The 16,932-nt window shown below is 39.3% G+C and overlaps 1 protein-coding gene across 5 annotated transcripts in view; it reads right to left on the bottom strand.

The window, feature by feature from the left end:
* Nucleotides 1-333: 333 nt before the first annotated feature.
* The window catches only part of LOC140239285 (rap1 GTPase-activating protein 1-like), a 289,478-nt gene continuing 272,879 nt past the window's right edge, over nucleotides 334-16,932 (bottom strand). For all 5 annotated transcript variants that reach the window (XM_072319160.1, XM_072319164.1, XM_072319162.1 and 2 more), the window contains 14 exons: nucleotides 10,205-10,387; nucleotides 9,679-9,732; nucleotides 8,651-8,835; nucleotides 8,092-8,221; nucleotides 6,649-6,804; nucleotides 6,148-6,306; nucleotides 5,499-5,580; nucleotides 5,074-5,306; nucleotides 4,632-4,717; nucleotides 3,949-4,074; nucleotides 3,386-3,494; nucleotides 2,456-2,555; nucleotides 1,529-1,614; nucleotides 334-858 (listed from right to left, as the gene is read on the bottom strand). In XM_072319160.1, coding sequence (XP_072175261.1) covers nucleotides 697-858; nucleotides 1,529-1,614; nucleotides 2,456-2,555; nucleotides 3,386-3,494; nucleotides 3,949-4,074; nucleotides 4,632-4,717; nucleotides 5,074-5,306; nucleotides 5,499-5,580; nucleotides 6,148-6,306; nucleotides 6,649-6,804; nucleotides 8,092-8,221; nucleotides 8,651-8,835; nucleotides 9,679-9,732; nucleotides 10,205-10,387 — 1,851 coding nt within the window. In that variant the 3' untranslated portion in view covers nucleotides 334-696. The remainder of the gene's footprint in view (nucleotides 859-1,528; nucleotides 1,615-2,455; nucleotides 2,556-3,385; nucleotides 3,495-3,948; nucleotides 4,075-4,631; nucleotides 4,718-5,073; nucleotides 5,307-5,498; nucleotides 5,581-6,147; nucleotides 6,307-6,648; nucleotides 6,805-8,091; nucleotides 8,222-8,650; nucleotides 8,836-9,678; nucleotides 9,733-10,204; nucleotides 10,388-16,932) is intronic.

Below are 16,932 nucleotides of genomic sequence, written 5' to 3'. Positions count from 1 at the left end.
GAAAAAAAAAGGCTTTCTACATTCTGCAGACACTCAAGAGAAAATGCCTATAATGCAGTAATTTCACCTCAGGCAATTCCAAGCACAAACCAACTGGTTCAGGACCTCAGATTATACTCCAGAACACAGATGATGTTGTTCTCAGTTCATGGAATATGCAATAAGATGATGTATATTTGTGTCAATGAATTGCACACATGGCCTCAAATTCTCTGATCCAGCTGGCCTACATACACAAATATGGTGTACATATGTCTTGGGAATGGCTCTTCCATTTTTATTTATTTATCTTTTTTTGCTGCCTTCACTGAGCACCTCATGCGACAGCCTCCTTTGATCTTGCAAACAAAGTTCTCTCCTCTTGTTGCACAATGCATATCATTTCAGAACAGCATGGTGACTCGCTCTCTTGCAAGCAATGATTCAATGACTTTGAACCACAGTCCTTCCTAGGCAGCTTTCAACTGATCTATCCTGTTCTCCATCTCAATCTTGGTATAACCGCATCCCAATTCTTGGCAGCAAACATTCTCTCGAGTTTCATCATGTTCTGTGCACTCCCACTTGTTGAGGAGTATCCAGCTTATTTCATTCTCTCATGACATGGCACGTATCTCGTAAAGAAATGATGAAAAAAATCCAGGACTGTCTGTGAAATCGTGTCCTTGTCCTGGAGGACATCACCGTGGTAACCACTCAACAGGTGGATGCATCAGTTGACAGGGACTTCTGCATCTTCTCCTCCTGTTTCCTGTGTGTGTCCTTACTTAACTTACTCAATGCTTTGTTTGCTGTAGCCAGCTCTGCCATGTGCTTCAACTCCCTCTCCTTCAGCTTCTTCAAGTCCTGCTGCCAACTCTGTCATTGGGAATAGACGATGATTAAAAAGTTTAATCTTTGATGGAATGGCACTCATTTGTGACACACATTGGAAAAGGTCCAACAGAAATTAGGTAGAGAGAGCCCAGGCTGGTGCTATAACTGTAAGTCAATATGCCAATTATTTCCTAAATTTCAAATCTAAACTCAAGCTGCAAATATGGAGTTTCTTTTAATTCAGTGTTTTGATGATTGCTCTTTCCATATCAATGTGATGAATGTGAATTATAATGTTCCAGATGGTCAAGATTCCATCATAAAAATTCCATATCTTCACTCCAACTCCATATTTACTGGAGATGTAACTGTAGTTCTCCAGCATATTTGACATGATTTATTGTCTTTGGATCAAAACATAACTGAAATACATAAATGTTTCTCATTACAAATTTCAACTGTCCTGTTCTAGAAAATCATGAGAAAGCATGCAAGATTAAAATAGTAAATATGAAGCAAACTATTCTCACAACTAACTTTGTCAGGATCCTTTGTAACCTGTTTCAATCAATGATTTACATAAATATGGGAGAGAAGGAAAAACAATAAATTTTCATGGATCCCACATGAAGGAATGATACTAGGCAACACTATGCCCAGAGACATGACTGTAGCATTGGCTGCAGCCTCTTATCTTATCAACTCTACTTACCACATTCTCTTGGATGAGCTCCTTCTTTTCTGTTCTCAGTCTCAAGATCTCCAGTTTCATTTCTTCTAATTGTTGGCTCAGGTTAGCTACCAGGAACAAAAAGAAACAATTTATGTAATCAAAGTGAGTTTCTCATGACTCTGGTCTCTCCCCTCCCCCTCAATTTTCAGTCTTTCAGTCTTTCATTTCATCACATTTCTGAAATCTGAAGTTCACTGACAAGCAAACCATATTCCAGGTGCAAAAAAAAAAAAATCTATTTTGGAATGAAAATTGAGTACTTTGAATTCCTTTCCCTCAAGTTCTGAAAGTGATGTCATGAAAAGAGCCATGACTGGATGTCCACAACCATTTGGCAGATAGGAAGCCATCTGAGCATTTCACGCATTATAGAGACCAATAGAATCATATATACAGAAAGTAAAATCACATTTAATACTTTCTTCGTCACACATCAACTTGAATAGCTATTTAATGTATGCAGTGTCACGGAAAGAGGAGAGAATATGTGACCTGCCACAACAAAAGGATCCTTAGTTGCTGACGGCTGAGCCTAGAAAATCGAGTTTGAAGTCAGATCATCAAAATTGGTCAAAACGATTGTATTTCTGGTTTTGGCATAATTTTGCAGTTTAATGCATCATCTATCTTCTGCTGAAACGTCAAAGCTAAATGATCAAAGGAAAGGCAAGAAACCAGCGTTTTTCTGGGCCATGATTTTCCATCTTTCAGCGGAGCAGAAACATATATGAAGATTTGGATTTAGTGCCGCAGATAGACTCCGCCCCTAGCAATGAAGGAATGATCTTACTAGTCAGTGTTAAGCAATGTTTGATTTGGGTGCCATCTCCATTTCATTTTACTGTGGTATGACAGGTATGTAATGCCCATGGTTCCAGGGGGAGGGTGAAAGACTGATGAACTCACCTTCAATCTCAGCAGCAGCGGAGCATTTACCCTCAGGACACATGTACTGGTGATGATGACTTGGTTTGTTGCTGTATGTGCATCCAGATGACAAACTCCCCTAGGTTTCAGAACAAATAGAGAAAGATGTTTTAATTGCATGGAATCACCACCATTTTCCCTCTTCAACACCACTTAGGCCTGCATGTTTCAACACACTGACACTTCATCTCCAACTAACATCATGAACTAAATATCCTGTGCATTATTTGTTTTATAAAATGGGTCTATGAAATACGATATCAGCTAATAAAACTGTACTTCAATACATTGGTGCCACTCTTCGATTGGCCATGCAGATGACCGCATGAATCAAGCAATTGTTTGAGTTCATGTCACACACACAGCCAGCTACAGAGCAATCTGTAATCTACCATGGGATAACACTCTATGCAGTTGTGTTTTTTTGCCTACACTTGCTGCACTCCTGCGCATTAACGAAATATAAAGAGCATACACTTTGCACATGACTCATCTCAGCACTTGTAATTGGCTACATTCCTCCACTCATTCTATTATCATTCCTATTTTATGTGGATATTTCTTACACACATTGCTCACTGTAACTGTTTTGTGTGTGTGCCACATGTTAAATTTCTGTAATTTTGCATCAAAGAAGAGAACTCAACGAAATCATGCCTGACGCAATTTATGGTTGTGAGTAAGTTACTGAGGGTTCAGTGATAAGCCCTCCAAGAAACTTATAAAGCCTTATCAACTCTTTGTATACACTCAGATGAGCTCTTGGGTACTAAATTAATTTGACAAGGCAATTTACAGATGGGAAAAGTATGTCCAGTACACTTGTTGTGCTCATCTCAATTCTTATTTTTCTCATAAACAAAGAGGGACTTAAACAAACTTCAAAAGAGTTGTATTTCTTTTTCTTACCATTCCCGTGTCCGAGTCTTCATGCTCGTGTGTCTCATGGTGGAGGTGCGCATCTTCATCACTGTTGAAGCTGTCGAGAGAGTTACTGGGGGAGACCCTTGGGTGAAGCCTAGCATCAGAGAGGAGGATCAGAAAAAACAATTTATCAATTTGATTCAATGGGAAATCAAATCATAATTGCCAAGAATAAATCTCTATCATAAAATTTATCACCATCTCTCTATTCCCAAAGTGTAGACAAGTTTAAATAAATGCTAAAAACTCAATTAATCAATCAAATTGTAATATTTTCTCTTTTTGCCTATGTACAGATCACTATAATTGTAATTATATTCTGTATTTTAATCAAACTTTTTTGTTCTGTATCAATGTGCTTACTAATGCCTGTATGAAGCACTATACTCCTCTTATATATATTCTTTGTTACTAGGTCAGTAAAATAGCATTATGTTTAAAGCTGTTTTGATTTCCATGCAGCAGGTGGTATATGGTCTACAGATGGTTGCATACACTGCAAATATCTGTGTGTCAGGTCTAGAAGGCACACTGCCCTGTGGTCTCACCTCTGCTGTGCTGAGGAGCTGTTGACATCGGGGGAGCTATTGAGCGAGTTGGAGGAAGACTTGTGAGACTCTTGGCTCCCGTTGATACTCTCTGAAGAGTGCGATGACCGGCTGAGGACACTGTCACTGAATCAACCAATCACATGAAAATATTGTCAAAGAGTGCTTCAATAATCTGTCAATAGTGAGACTATCAAAATCAACACAGGACCATATTGAGGACTATTTCACTTTAAGCAATGCGTCAAACTTGATTCTAATCCTGGCTAACTTTGAAGAACTAACATCAAAAAGTAACATGTTACACAGAGTGTTTAAATCTTTGCTCTTGTAACAGCACCTGATACAGCCTCATACACAGAGACATATGATACGAATAACAAATTTCTATTAGACCAAGAATTGATCATGACAGTGAATATATGGTTTAGAGACACCTTTTTAAGAACATGTAACTTTTTGCATGCCACAGCAGGGAAGATTTCTCTGAGGGTGATAAGTTAACCTTTGACACTGACTCTTTGAAGATTATACCTGTTTGTAGGCTATGTCAATCTTACTCTAAAACTGTTGGATTATTCTCATCACCAGTAATATTTAAAAGTGCTTATAATAAATTAAAGAATGGATAGACCTACATAACAGCACATAATGAATTATTGAGAAACTAATGGGAAAATTACCGCTTCTTCTTTGGTTCTTTCTTGTCGGCACTACCAAAGCTCTGGGCTGATCTCTGCGACGTCCTACTGCCGGATCGCTGCTTGATCTGAATGTTACAAAATTGATGTAAAAGGATTATAAATAAACACCATCTTGTGAATATGTGAAGTAATCCTGACTGCCCAGGCTAGAATGGTTTCACCAGAACATTGTACAGGCAGTACACATGTATTATGCTTCAGAGAATTCACTTTATGTGGCTTGGGTTCACAGAACTATATGGAATTCAAACTAAAAAGCACACAGACATTCAATCAAGAAAGCATGGCGTGACTGAAACACTTGGCACAAGGCAATCTACACTAACATATCAAATCCCCTGATAGACTGAGTAGTGAAGAGACAATACATCAATACGTTAATATGTTAATGGAGCAGACAGCAGAGTAACAATCCACTCACCGCTGGACTCCTGCTGTCCGCTTGATCTCCACCACCCGACCCTTGTCCTTCTGTGCCTACAAACAAGGTGTTGCCATTGATATTCTTTGGGAGTGTGGCAGCCCCCGTGCTCTCCATCGACGTGGTGCGTCCACGGAAGGCATTCTTGAAACTCTTGAGAAGTCTGCTGTTGCCCCCTGGTGAGTAGTCTGCCTTACTCCCACTGGACTGGAGTGGTGAGATGATGTCATCTCCTGTAGAGGGTTTACATAAAGAGAAACTGTTATCGTATCACAGTCGTATATATTGGATGTTTTACAAGGCTGAATTCATTTGTAATTACTGAGCCGAAAGTTAACATCCAGGATCCCCCCCCCCCCAAAAAAAAAAAGAAGACATGAAGATGTGGGGTTTGGCAAATAATGGTGGTTAGAGAAGATCCTTACCTGCTACAGCACAGAAGATGTCTTCATTCTTGGACATGAGGTCATGATAGAGATGGTCCAGTAATGCGCTTCTTGTCCTCGCCTGGTGCGATGTAATAGAGAACAATTTGAAATGAAAATAACATCACAAATACAATGTAAAATTTACATTGCTTCTCTTAAAATGCATTTAAATATATTTCTTTTTTTTATGAGCCTTCAAAAACACTCTCCATTGATAACTGTTAACTCAGCAATTACTATATGTAACGGATAATATGAATCATGCATAAGGAAGAGAAATTATTATGCTGCCATTTATACCAGTTGACAAATTGATTGTTATTGTCTATCAAAATATCAAGTTGACATTATGAACACTTGGGCCACAATAATTTGACAGGTGCCACTCACTCATTGACAGGGAAGCCACAAATAGAGCGATGCAAACAAACATTTCCACCAAAATCCATTGATGCTGGTTCATTTAATGCTCTTACTCTTTCAATCCTCTGCATTTCTCGCTCTCATTCTACACCACTTGAATATATTTCAGGATTTCAGCTGCTTTAATCAAGTTGGCATCTGTTGCTTGTCCCCCCCCCCCCCCCCAATATTTCCCCACTGTGATATGCAGATTCATGAGAGACCGTTTCTGGCATGAGCTTACCTGGATACTGGCAAACTTTTGAGCCTTGTAGCAGGCATGCTCTGCGTTGAGGAGTTTGCAGAGTAGGAACTCCTTCAGCTCTGCTCCCTTCTTGAAGATGGAAGGACTAGGCAAGTTGGGGCCAAACGGGGGAACATTGTTCCGCGCTGTGATTGTCACCTGTAGTTCAAGCACAAAAAAATATTGATGGGGGTCAAGGCTTAACACTCAACAGTGAGATGGAACTGAATGTAATCAGTGTTTGTTTGTTTTTTTCTTCATGCACCTCAATGCTATTGTCCTATCTCCTGTTCACAGGCAAGATCATAAATAACTACAGATTGTTTACTGCCTCCATCTTCACTGCCAATGCATTTCAATTCTTGTAAATGCACACTCTAATAGCAACATCATCCCACAGACTTTAGATTTATAAATTAAAAGATCTTGGTATTTAAAAAAAAAGAAAAAAAGAAGGGGACAGAAGAAGAAAACAAGGAGAACAAGTAGATAAAATGATACCTTGTATTTGGTGTTGTCCGTGTTGGGTTGGATCACCTGGACAATGATGTAGGCATGGAGGAAGTTTGAGGCAATCATGTCTGGTACGAACGGAGTATTCTCCTCTTGGAAGATAATGGCAACAATGTCATTGCCGATGTGTCTCTTTCTCTGAAGCTGCAAACCAAAACAAATAATGACTAATTAATATCACCTGACAACTCCTGTCATCACACATGACTCCCTCTAATATTGTGTTCACTCTCCTTACAGTGTCCGTAAACTTGTACTACATCGTACACGCCAAATATTTCATGAGGTCTTTATTTTCTGATCCCGACATGAATGTGACGGGCATGCATACATTTCTCCGTTCGGTACTGTATTCCAGGATCGTGAATTTAACCACTCGCAAAATCGTCTGGAAGTCACTTTGGCATATACTTAAAAATCAATGGATACATTGTATATAGCAGAAAGGTGAAAGAGACAAACAGTAACTTTATCAGTGTACTTGCTAACACTACAAACCAAAGATTGCCATTCCCCAAAGGAAAGTTGAATTATAGCTTTAACCCTAACTAGGCCGGGCTATTTAGGTAGATCATAGAGCCGGGGGGGGGGGCCTCCCAGGCCCCCCCTCCAGATCTCGGCCGTCGACCGCGCGATCGCGACGAAAATTGGCACACACGTTGCCTATGATGTAATCTAAAGTACCATGAAGTTGAATTTTAAAGAAATTATCATTTATGCTAAATTATGCTAATTTATGCGTAATGATGTATGAAATCAGACAATTCGGTATAAATCACTAAATAAAGCTCAAAATGGGCACAATTTTTGTGGAAATATTCTTTTCAGTGTCCTGAGCAAATATAAGAGAAAAAATTACGCCATCAGAAAAAAATTTCTTAAGTATTTGATTGTTTTTTTAATTTCTTATGTATTTCCTTGTTTTTTCTACTTTATGTTTTTCATTGTTTTTTCGATGAAACTTGTCCGTGACATTGTTCCGAACAAGAAAATATGTTATTAATTGATTTTAATCCATAAAACCTCAAAATAATCATGCTTTTATGAAATTTGCCTGTAAGCACAGTTTGCATTGAAATTGTACACAAATTCACGTTTTTGAGCAATTTTTGGTCTGACATGCACGTACATATTTATGCGCAACTTCGTAACCGCGCGCCCGGGTATTGCAAATTTGGTGTCAAAAGATGCGGGAGACTCGAAAGAAAAAAGTCTCGAAACGTCGCGGCGATAGCTTTTCACGTTAGCGATACATCGCGCGGAACGTCGAGGGGGGGTCTCGGAGGCCCCCCCCCCCCGGCCTAGTTAGGGTTAACAATATCAAAATTTCAACATGCCCTTTCAACCAGAAACTGCTTCCTAACTGAGAACAAGCCTCGCAATGTACATTCTCAAAACCGACAGACATGTGGCTAATTGATGTAGACGTACCTGTTGGGCGTCCCCTTCTGTGTAGGGCAGCATTGTGGAGACATGGAACATGATTTCATTGGTATGGTACTTGCAGTATATGGAATGCGTTCCAGTTTGGCCATGATTGACATCCAGCCCACCTCGGAAACTGCAAGAATGAAAATAATGGCACACATCTTAAATCTAACGTTCTATTACTGTGTATGATGTGACACTTTACACCTACATAGTACATATACAGTGGACTCCTGTTATAATGAAGTCCTCAAGACCAGCAGTTTTCTTTCATTATATAGAAATTTCGTCATAACCAAACAAATTAACAATAAACAAACAAAGAGTGGATAATGTTGCAGCCTGAATTTTTACTTTGTTGCAAGCGGAATTTCGTTATAATTGTGTTCGTTATAATGGAAGTTCACTGTACAGGTCACAATAAAGCAGCAAACAAATAGCTGGTATGAAAGCGAGACGGTTGGTTTATTTCACATTGTTGAGATTGCTTTACTTCTGTTTACATTGATAGCTGAAGTAGGGCTGACCACTGACAAATACGTCCCTGTTTCCAATCACTCACCCTGAGAAATTTTTCAGCTCCACCTTCTCCCCGAGCATCTCCAGGAACTCATCGAGGGCGGGGCTGGAGTTCCTGTTTCCAAACATCTCCTCCTCCGTGGTCTGGCCGAAGCACTGGTAGACCACGCCAAACTTGAACTTGTTGACAAACGAGTGCTCGTCGTAACTCACAATGAGCTCTGACCCCTGAATCATACAGATAAGAGATCAAGGAGACAGACATTACATGCGCTGTACATGGTGCACTTATCAGTACAGCCTGGCAGGGTTATTAAGATGGTAATGAATGTTCATGGTGAAAATGGAGATAATTTGCACTATATTTATGAGCATGAATGATAGGGGCCAAGGTCCATGCTTGTTTCTGTCTATGTAAACTGTCAATATATCATGATTAATACAGCAGCCTCTACACATCTCAATTCTTATAATGACTTTGCTCATGAGTACTTCTCCTAAATGATAACTAGTATTGGTGTAAACTTTTCTCTGCTGGGTGTTTCTGTGGTCAAAGCATTCTTGGGCAGAAAATCAAATCAGACATAATTTGGTATTTGACAGAAAAAGTGATCAGCTTGAGACTACTTTTCCTGACTCATCTATACTGTTAGTAACATAGAAGCAATATACATGATTATATTAATGTTACCTAGCCTCCTAAAACAGTAAAGAAATGCAATAACTCTATGTATGACATAATGAAAGCTATGGCAAGGCACCTGCAGAATGTGCACACATCAAACTTGTGCAGTAAAAAAACCCCCCCAAAAACAGCTTATATTGCTTGGGTCTCGTGAACTTCTTTTACTATGGTTTTTGTATCTCCTTTGGTTATCTCCTGTTTTCTTTGGTAATAAAAATAATGTTTGTCTACTTTGCTGGTACATCTATTCAAATCAAAACTAAACAAACTTACAAATGTCCTGACATTTCGTTTGTCCATTAATATAAGAGTCATTCAAGTATCACATTACAATAGCATATCCTCAAATGAGGAATACCATATATGCAAGTTATACATGTATTTACCTTTGGAAAAAGTACTGGTTGATATCTGTCTGTGGTAATACTGTCGCAGAGTGTCTGTGGGAAGAAAGAAATGTTTTATAAGAAAAGAATTAAAACCAGGAAGTCAAAGGACCAAAGTACAACCATTTGTGATTTATTGAACCTGAATATTTCCAACATTTGAAGATTTTCAGTGCTACATATGCATAAGATGCATTCAGCACATTCTAGATGTGATATGTCGTACATAAAAAGAGAATGGAAAATGTAAATAAAATATACCACACCAATACATATGCACTAACAAACTGTGTGTATTTATTTTCTTCTCTGCTGAGATACAGATATGTACACACTCCAAAGACTTTTTTTCATGAGTATTAACAGGGATTTCTTCTCCAAATGCAATTGATAATATTTTGACAGTGAGGGTACTTTGCAGCATCCCTTACATTTGCATATGGCAATGTTGATGGTGTTTTGAGCAAACATGGGTGCTAAAAACATTTATTTCAGATGGGGGATTGGTGTTATTTTGTATCATCACCTTTGTGATTCTGGCTGGAACAGGGGAATCCCCCAGTGTGGAGATGGGCAGGACATCGTGGAGAGTACCAGCCTTGGAGCGGAGGACCACTCTCAGGGCATCTTCACTCCCTATGACCTCCTGCCTGACTGAGAGTACCAGGGGACCAAGGTCCTCATCCTGACCAAAGTAGTTAAAATGTTCCTGCAGATAAGGAAACAAGGAAGATGGGTTGTCATGGTAACTGTCATGAAGAGTGTGAAAGACTGTTACAGAATGTATAAAATAAGAGTGAGTGACTGAATATATATATATATATATATATATATATATATATATATATATATATATATATATATATATATATTTATATATATATATATATATATATATATATTTTTTTTTTTTTTCTTTTTTTTTTTTTCTTTTATGACATTGCATAAAAATACTGATCTACAATAGGAGCTCAGTTTGAAGACAGGGCACACAAATTTCAATGCAGACAATAAAAACTTTGCGCAACCTTCTTCAGTAATTATTAGAGCCAATACCATCATCACAACAGCATCCCTAGGTGATAGAAATGTCTTATATAGAAAAATTTAGATATATCCTGGGCCATGTGAAAATATTGGAGTCTCACTGGAAAACAAAAATCACTCTTTTCACTCAATGTTTTCTGTTGAGTTTTTTGCGGGAACAGAGAGGTGGAGGTGACGTAGATTTCACAGTGAAAAGCACTGACATCATACAACTAAGGAAATGAACATTTAACGTGCCAGACCATTATGAAGGTAGTTTTGCTATTGTCACATGACAGATCCATCTTGAACAAAAACAAAAACAATTCCTGCAACAATTACGAGAAGTCAGACAGACCAGGGAGCACCTGAGGTAGTAGTCTGGGCATGACTTAACACAAAGAATACCTCCATGATACTCTAGAATACCTGTAAGTGTTAATTAACAAGTCCTGTACACTGTCTCACAACAGCTCAGGGGTGAGAGTGATATAGCTAATACACCCCCATGCACTAGACTCCTTATTTACAGTGAAGTGAGGAAAGTAGCAATTACAAAGGTGCAACAATCTTCCATTATGTTCTTATTGTAGCAGATGCAGCTTTACAGCATGTCTTTTACATAAATTACTTGAACTCTTGTGGAAAATAACCACCCATACATATATCGCTTTTAAAGATATGAACCTAGTAGGCCTGATACAAATATGCTACTTACTTACACACACAAAAAGTTTTATGCAAGAGCTGAGGGGGAAAAGGAACAGTAGTATTCAGGTTCATCTCTGGGAAAATATGTCGATAACAACTTTTGAGGTGACAATCATTAAAAAGAAGTAGCAAGCGACTCTCCTTATCCCAATGTTCTCTGCATCCCCATGGAGAGGCAGCTCCCTGAGTCTGCTCTCTGATGCAGCATGTCACCATCCCAGTAAGCCCCAGTTTCCTCTATCGGCCTGTGATTCAGGCTGCCCCAATTAGCACCCTCTGGTTTCAGAGTTTCAGACAAAATCACATCACCTCTCAAAATCAACATAAAACAGTTGAAAATAAAACCAAACTAAACTGAATCTAAACTTGAGTCTCAAGCCCAACACCTCCCCGTCTGTTCTTCTTTCATATGCCTGTAAACCTGAGATGTGATAGACTTAAATCTCTGACCTACTTCCAAGTTTTCTTTTCTCCACTCTGGCCCTCTAAGCGCCCACTTTCCATACTCCACTTCTGGTTTCTGTCTCTCTCTAAGACTCTGAAGTGGGGAAACACCCCCCCCCCCCCCCCCCCCCCACAAAGACACACCTTTACATATGTAGACTGATGTCTAGCCATTCAGGAACTGAAATTCCTGCCTTGTGAAAACACTACTGTTTAGCACCCATATCACATTCCCCTGCAGTGAGTAATACAGTTAGATGCTATCCTTTTCTAAATCACAAAGGGACACATTTCTGTGATTACATTAGCTCTTATAGGAGTGGGGTGGGGTTATACTGCAGAGAGGACTAAAAAAACAAGGAGAGGAGGAGCTTGAAAACACTCCTCTGACTCAGGCTAGGAATCCCTGTGTAAATATGCCACAGCTCAAAATACATTTTTTTTTTCTCACAAATACACAAAGCCGAAGTTCAAAAGAAAATGGTCATGTGTTTTGATCAAACAAGTGTCTGGACTACGTGTGAGTACCGGGAAGGTTCAGGAATGGCTCATGGTGTATTTCATATAAAGGGGAAAAAAAAACAGGTATCACCTTTCAATGAGAAGGCAAATAGCTTTTATATTCATGGGCTTTACCTCTGAATATTACATTACACCACATGGACAATTTGAGACAGTGCTCTTGAAACTGTGCTGGTTGCACAAGTGTCCCAATGTGCACAATAATGTAAAAAATGACAAAAATACCATGATATATAAAACAAGATTAGACTCTTTCTATGTTCCACCTCAAGCAAAGACACTGAGGCTCTTTGAATTCCACTTTGTAGCATTAAAATGAATGGTGTGTTATATCACCCCAAGCATTTTTCTCAAAGATCACACTTAACCATGGAGGGATATTGAAAGCTGAAGCGCTTTTTTTTTTTTTTTTTTTACAACATGTGCCAAAAAACAATGACAAGAACAAGACCAATTCACATTGATAATTCTGTGAGTCTGAAGTAGCCTGGTGGTCTGTGCCTGGACCAAACTCAGAAAAAATGGCAGCATAACATGGGCAAGAAGAAGAGTTATTGATAGATTTGGTATAAAGGCAGAAAAACAGAGAAATAGAGAAAGAAAGAGAGATAAACAGCAAAAGGGGAAAAAAAAAAAGAAATACAGAAAGGGGTGGGGGAGAAAGGGAATAGAAGTCAACTTGTGTGGTGTATCAGACTCCCTAGTGAGTAACCCTTGAACTACATCCCTCCATTACAGGTTATTGGCAAATTAGATAATGGTTCTCCAGGCGAATCTCTCCTCATTATCCAATCCACGATCCTCCCCCATCCCAGCAAATCAGAGCAGACAATTGGCAGACAGTATACATCCAAGACATGGTGGCCTCTGAAAGAAGAGTGTGTCTAGAAAGTGAGCAGCAAAGGATGGTGATGTCTTCTTCTCAGTATACCTCCATCTCTCTCACTCTCTCCCTATCTAATCTTATATTCAGTCCTTCCCCTCTCTACCACTCCCTCAAAAAGTCCTAAATCAAATTATAACATAGGGAAATAACAACAACAATCACACATGGATAATGATTTAGTTAACGACAAATTGGGGAGAATGTTCCCGCAACTGGTCTTATATCTTTCTCCTTCAATCTTCCTCATGTTGAGATCTTAACAATCTCTCCTCGCACATGCAGTTTCACTTGTATTCATTCAACGCCCCTGCAGCAACTATGGTACACAGTGATGTCCTTGGTGTTTTATTCTGATGGTGAAGATATTGCTCAATCCTGCCAGTAGATTGAGATTGTGATCCAAAAGTCTTCACCTTACCCCCCCCCCCATCCCCTCCCCATCAAAAGTAAACATGTATTTGTGGCAAGCGCATTTCGTGCAGTGCCTGAAAATCTCTCCCCTAACTCCAGAACAAATTTTCATTACTGAGAAGATACGGAGACAAAGCTTTCCAATTTCCCCTCTGTGCTCCAAAGAGACAAGAAAAGAATTCAGATTGACAAAATGGAATTGGCAGCCCTGAACTGCTATACAGTCAATAGGCAATCTGTATGCAGAATGCACGCCGTATCTCATTCTACCTCACATGGTCAAAGCAATAAAGGCATTGCTATTCTGCAAGCAATTGGATATTCCATATGCTGTTCCAAACATGCTCTACAGGCAGACCAGAACTTCAGAAGTTAAAACCTGTATCTCAGAACTTGATAAAGTATTACTTCATAAGTGGAAACATCACTGGAATCATGATCTCACATACATAGTATGTAACATGCCTTTACATAAAATGCATCTATCCATGACAAGTTGGTCTCACACGTTTTGCAGTTGATCTGTGATCTAATTATTTCATTTAAGAATTCAAGAGGTTAGACTCACATTTTTTCTTTTTTCATGAGACATAAAAATGTCGCAACAACAGCAGCTATGTACCACATAAAGTACAACATTAAATATGTGCGAGGTGTTTCAGTAAATAGTGTGTCTGCCTTGTAATCAAATGACTCTGGTTTGAGTCCCTGTGAATCTGGCTGAGAAATGTGGAGTATTATCATGCTGTCCCCTCCAGTGAGAGTAAAAACACAAAACACTCTGTCCCTCAGATAGGACATAAAATGGAACTCCTGTGTGAGAATCATAACCCATGAACATGTGAATGATCTTGCTTTACTCCTTCGCAAAGAACAGGGTGCAAACCCACTGAAGTGGTTCGATCCCAAATGCCTACAGAAAAACAAGCGTGAGATGGTGAAAACCTCGTGGTCTGCACCAGATGATCAGCAATGGTCAGCAAATGGTATCAACAAGGCACTTGGTGCCATATGAGAAGCAGACATAAGCATACACCACATTAACCCATTGAGGACGAGTCCAGAGTTTACTCGGGCAGGTGTCTATGGGAAATGCGTGTTGTAGCAAAATGAACCCGTCTATACATAAAAAATCAAGAGAAATGGAAGAAGACAGGGAGAGGGAGGGAGACAAAAGGCAGAGGGAAAACACTTCTTCTAATGGCCACAAAAGTGTACAAACATCAATTCTAATGACTGGCTTGATTTCTGCTTTTTGAATAGTACGAAGCCTGAGAAATGTGTCATCTCTAATGTGATCATTTTCAGCTTTATTAGATTAGTTCATACTAGATTTCTTTCTCCCTTTTCTTTGTCTGTGGGGCTGAAGACAATTTTCCTAAACCGAGTTTCATGTTTCTGTGATTTTTTTAAAAAGCCAATTATGGTCTCTTCTCCAAAACCTTCTTTTTTTTCCCCACCGAACACTGCTGCATCCCTGATGAACTGTGATTAGTAAGCTACACGTACTACTACTAGTGACTTGTATTGACATCAGATACTTGTTTATGTATACTGTGATTTGTAAATGGGTTTGATGGGCTTTTTTTTTTAATTCTCTGAATTTTCTGAATTCTACAATACTCCAGGCTCAAAGAGTCAAAGACGTGCGCATGAGCTGTTGGTCAACCTATTCCATTTTTTGTCTCTTCCCCTCATATTTAATCAGTATAATCCCTAATACACTTGGTCTAAGCAGCAAAATGACCTGACCTATCCATCAGCAACACCTCAGAAAGTGGGGGGGGGGGGGGGGTTTCTTCTGCGGAAGTTAACCACAAGATTTGATTAGTTTGGGCATGGCAGGTCCATGGTTAGGGTCAGGAGTAGTTTTGGCTTGGCTTGGTAATGCAGTTTGCTCACATCGGTCTACTACACTCTGGCCACAAAAACCCCAAATCACAGCTGGGCTAGGCTGACCTCACAATTCATTCATTCAAACAAAATATGAGTTTTTGCTTAAGAGGCCTTAAACATAGTGGGGCAGACTCATTCATAACAAGATAACCACTTTATTCAAGTTGGACAGAGTCTGAATGTTATCCTGTCAAAGTCAAAAGTCAAAGTCGAAGCACAGGTGTCATACAAATCATTTTATTTTTTTTTTATTTATATGTTTTATAACTACCTAAATCAATCTCATCTAATTGGGCGATCAGTCTAATTGATGAAATGCTTTCCTTAAATACTTTATTCTCAATAGAGAAGGAGATTCAACTTCTGTAGAGTTTTTGTTGTCCAAGTTTTGGAATAATGTGTTGGGTTATATGAAAAAATGGCCTCTAGTGCACAACTGTGATGTGCTTGTTTTTTAACACTCTGTGTGCTATATCTATTCCCTGTCCATAGGTATGTATAGACAATTTGTGCACATTTGATTCAGTTGACCAGAAAGGGTTAACTCTGGCCAACTGACCCCAATGGCCATTAGTAGAGTACTGCCTATGGTGGTTGAACCAACTTTCTGCAAACGAGACTCACAAGATCTCGTGCTTCTCAGGTCTGTCTGGTAAGAGGTAAAAGTGACCTCTGAAGACACAACAAGGCAGAAGTTTGGTATGAGTCATTTGGAACTCTTGATTATTGGCTCTAATGACTGAATGAGTTGGTATAATGAACCGTAAATAGGTGTGAACTTCCATGTCGCAGCAAGACAATGGGGCAAAACAACACCCCTCGACATGCCATACAGCATGTACAAGTCTCGGTAACATCCTCGGCACAAATCTCAGCATCTTTTTACAGAGTGAGGGGAGCAGAAACGGGTCTTGCCAGTTATAGGTGAGAAAGAGATGCTAGAGTTACACTGCCCTTCCTGACCGATAACGAAATTTAAGGTCTGTCTGGGTTGGATATAAGGCAGCAGTATAAAAGGTGACTCAGCTGTTGATAAGAGATGAAACTATGATTCTCATCCATTTTGTCTGCTTTCTAAATTGTTACAGCTCTAAGACTGAAGTGGGAATTCAAGTCCTGACAAAATTGGTAAATTCTCCAAATGGACATACGTATTATGATGTAAAAGTCTATTATTCAAGTGAGTGAGTTCATTTCAATATAAAGTCCTTGGTGATTGTCAGCAATATCATCTGAGTCTCAGCTTCCAGCCACCCCAGCCACGGTCTCAGACAAACTCACAGTCCAGAACCCTCCCTACCCCAGTGTAGGCAATCCATGTGAGTATTTCTGGAGGGTATGAAGATCACATATGCAGA

Source organism: Diadema setosum, chromosome 15, assembly GCF_964275005.1.
Source record: "Diadema setosum chromosome 15, eeDiaSeto1, whole genome shotgun sequence".
Classification (NCBI taxonomy): domain Eukaryota; kingdom Metazoa; phylum Echinodermata; class Echinoidea; order Diadematoida; family Diadematidae; genus Diadema; species Diadema setosum.
The sequence above is the reverse complement of the archived record's forward strand: the minus strand, read 5'-3'. Positions and strand labels throughout refer to the sequence as shown.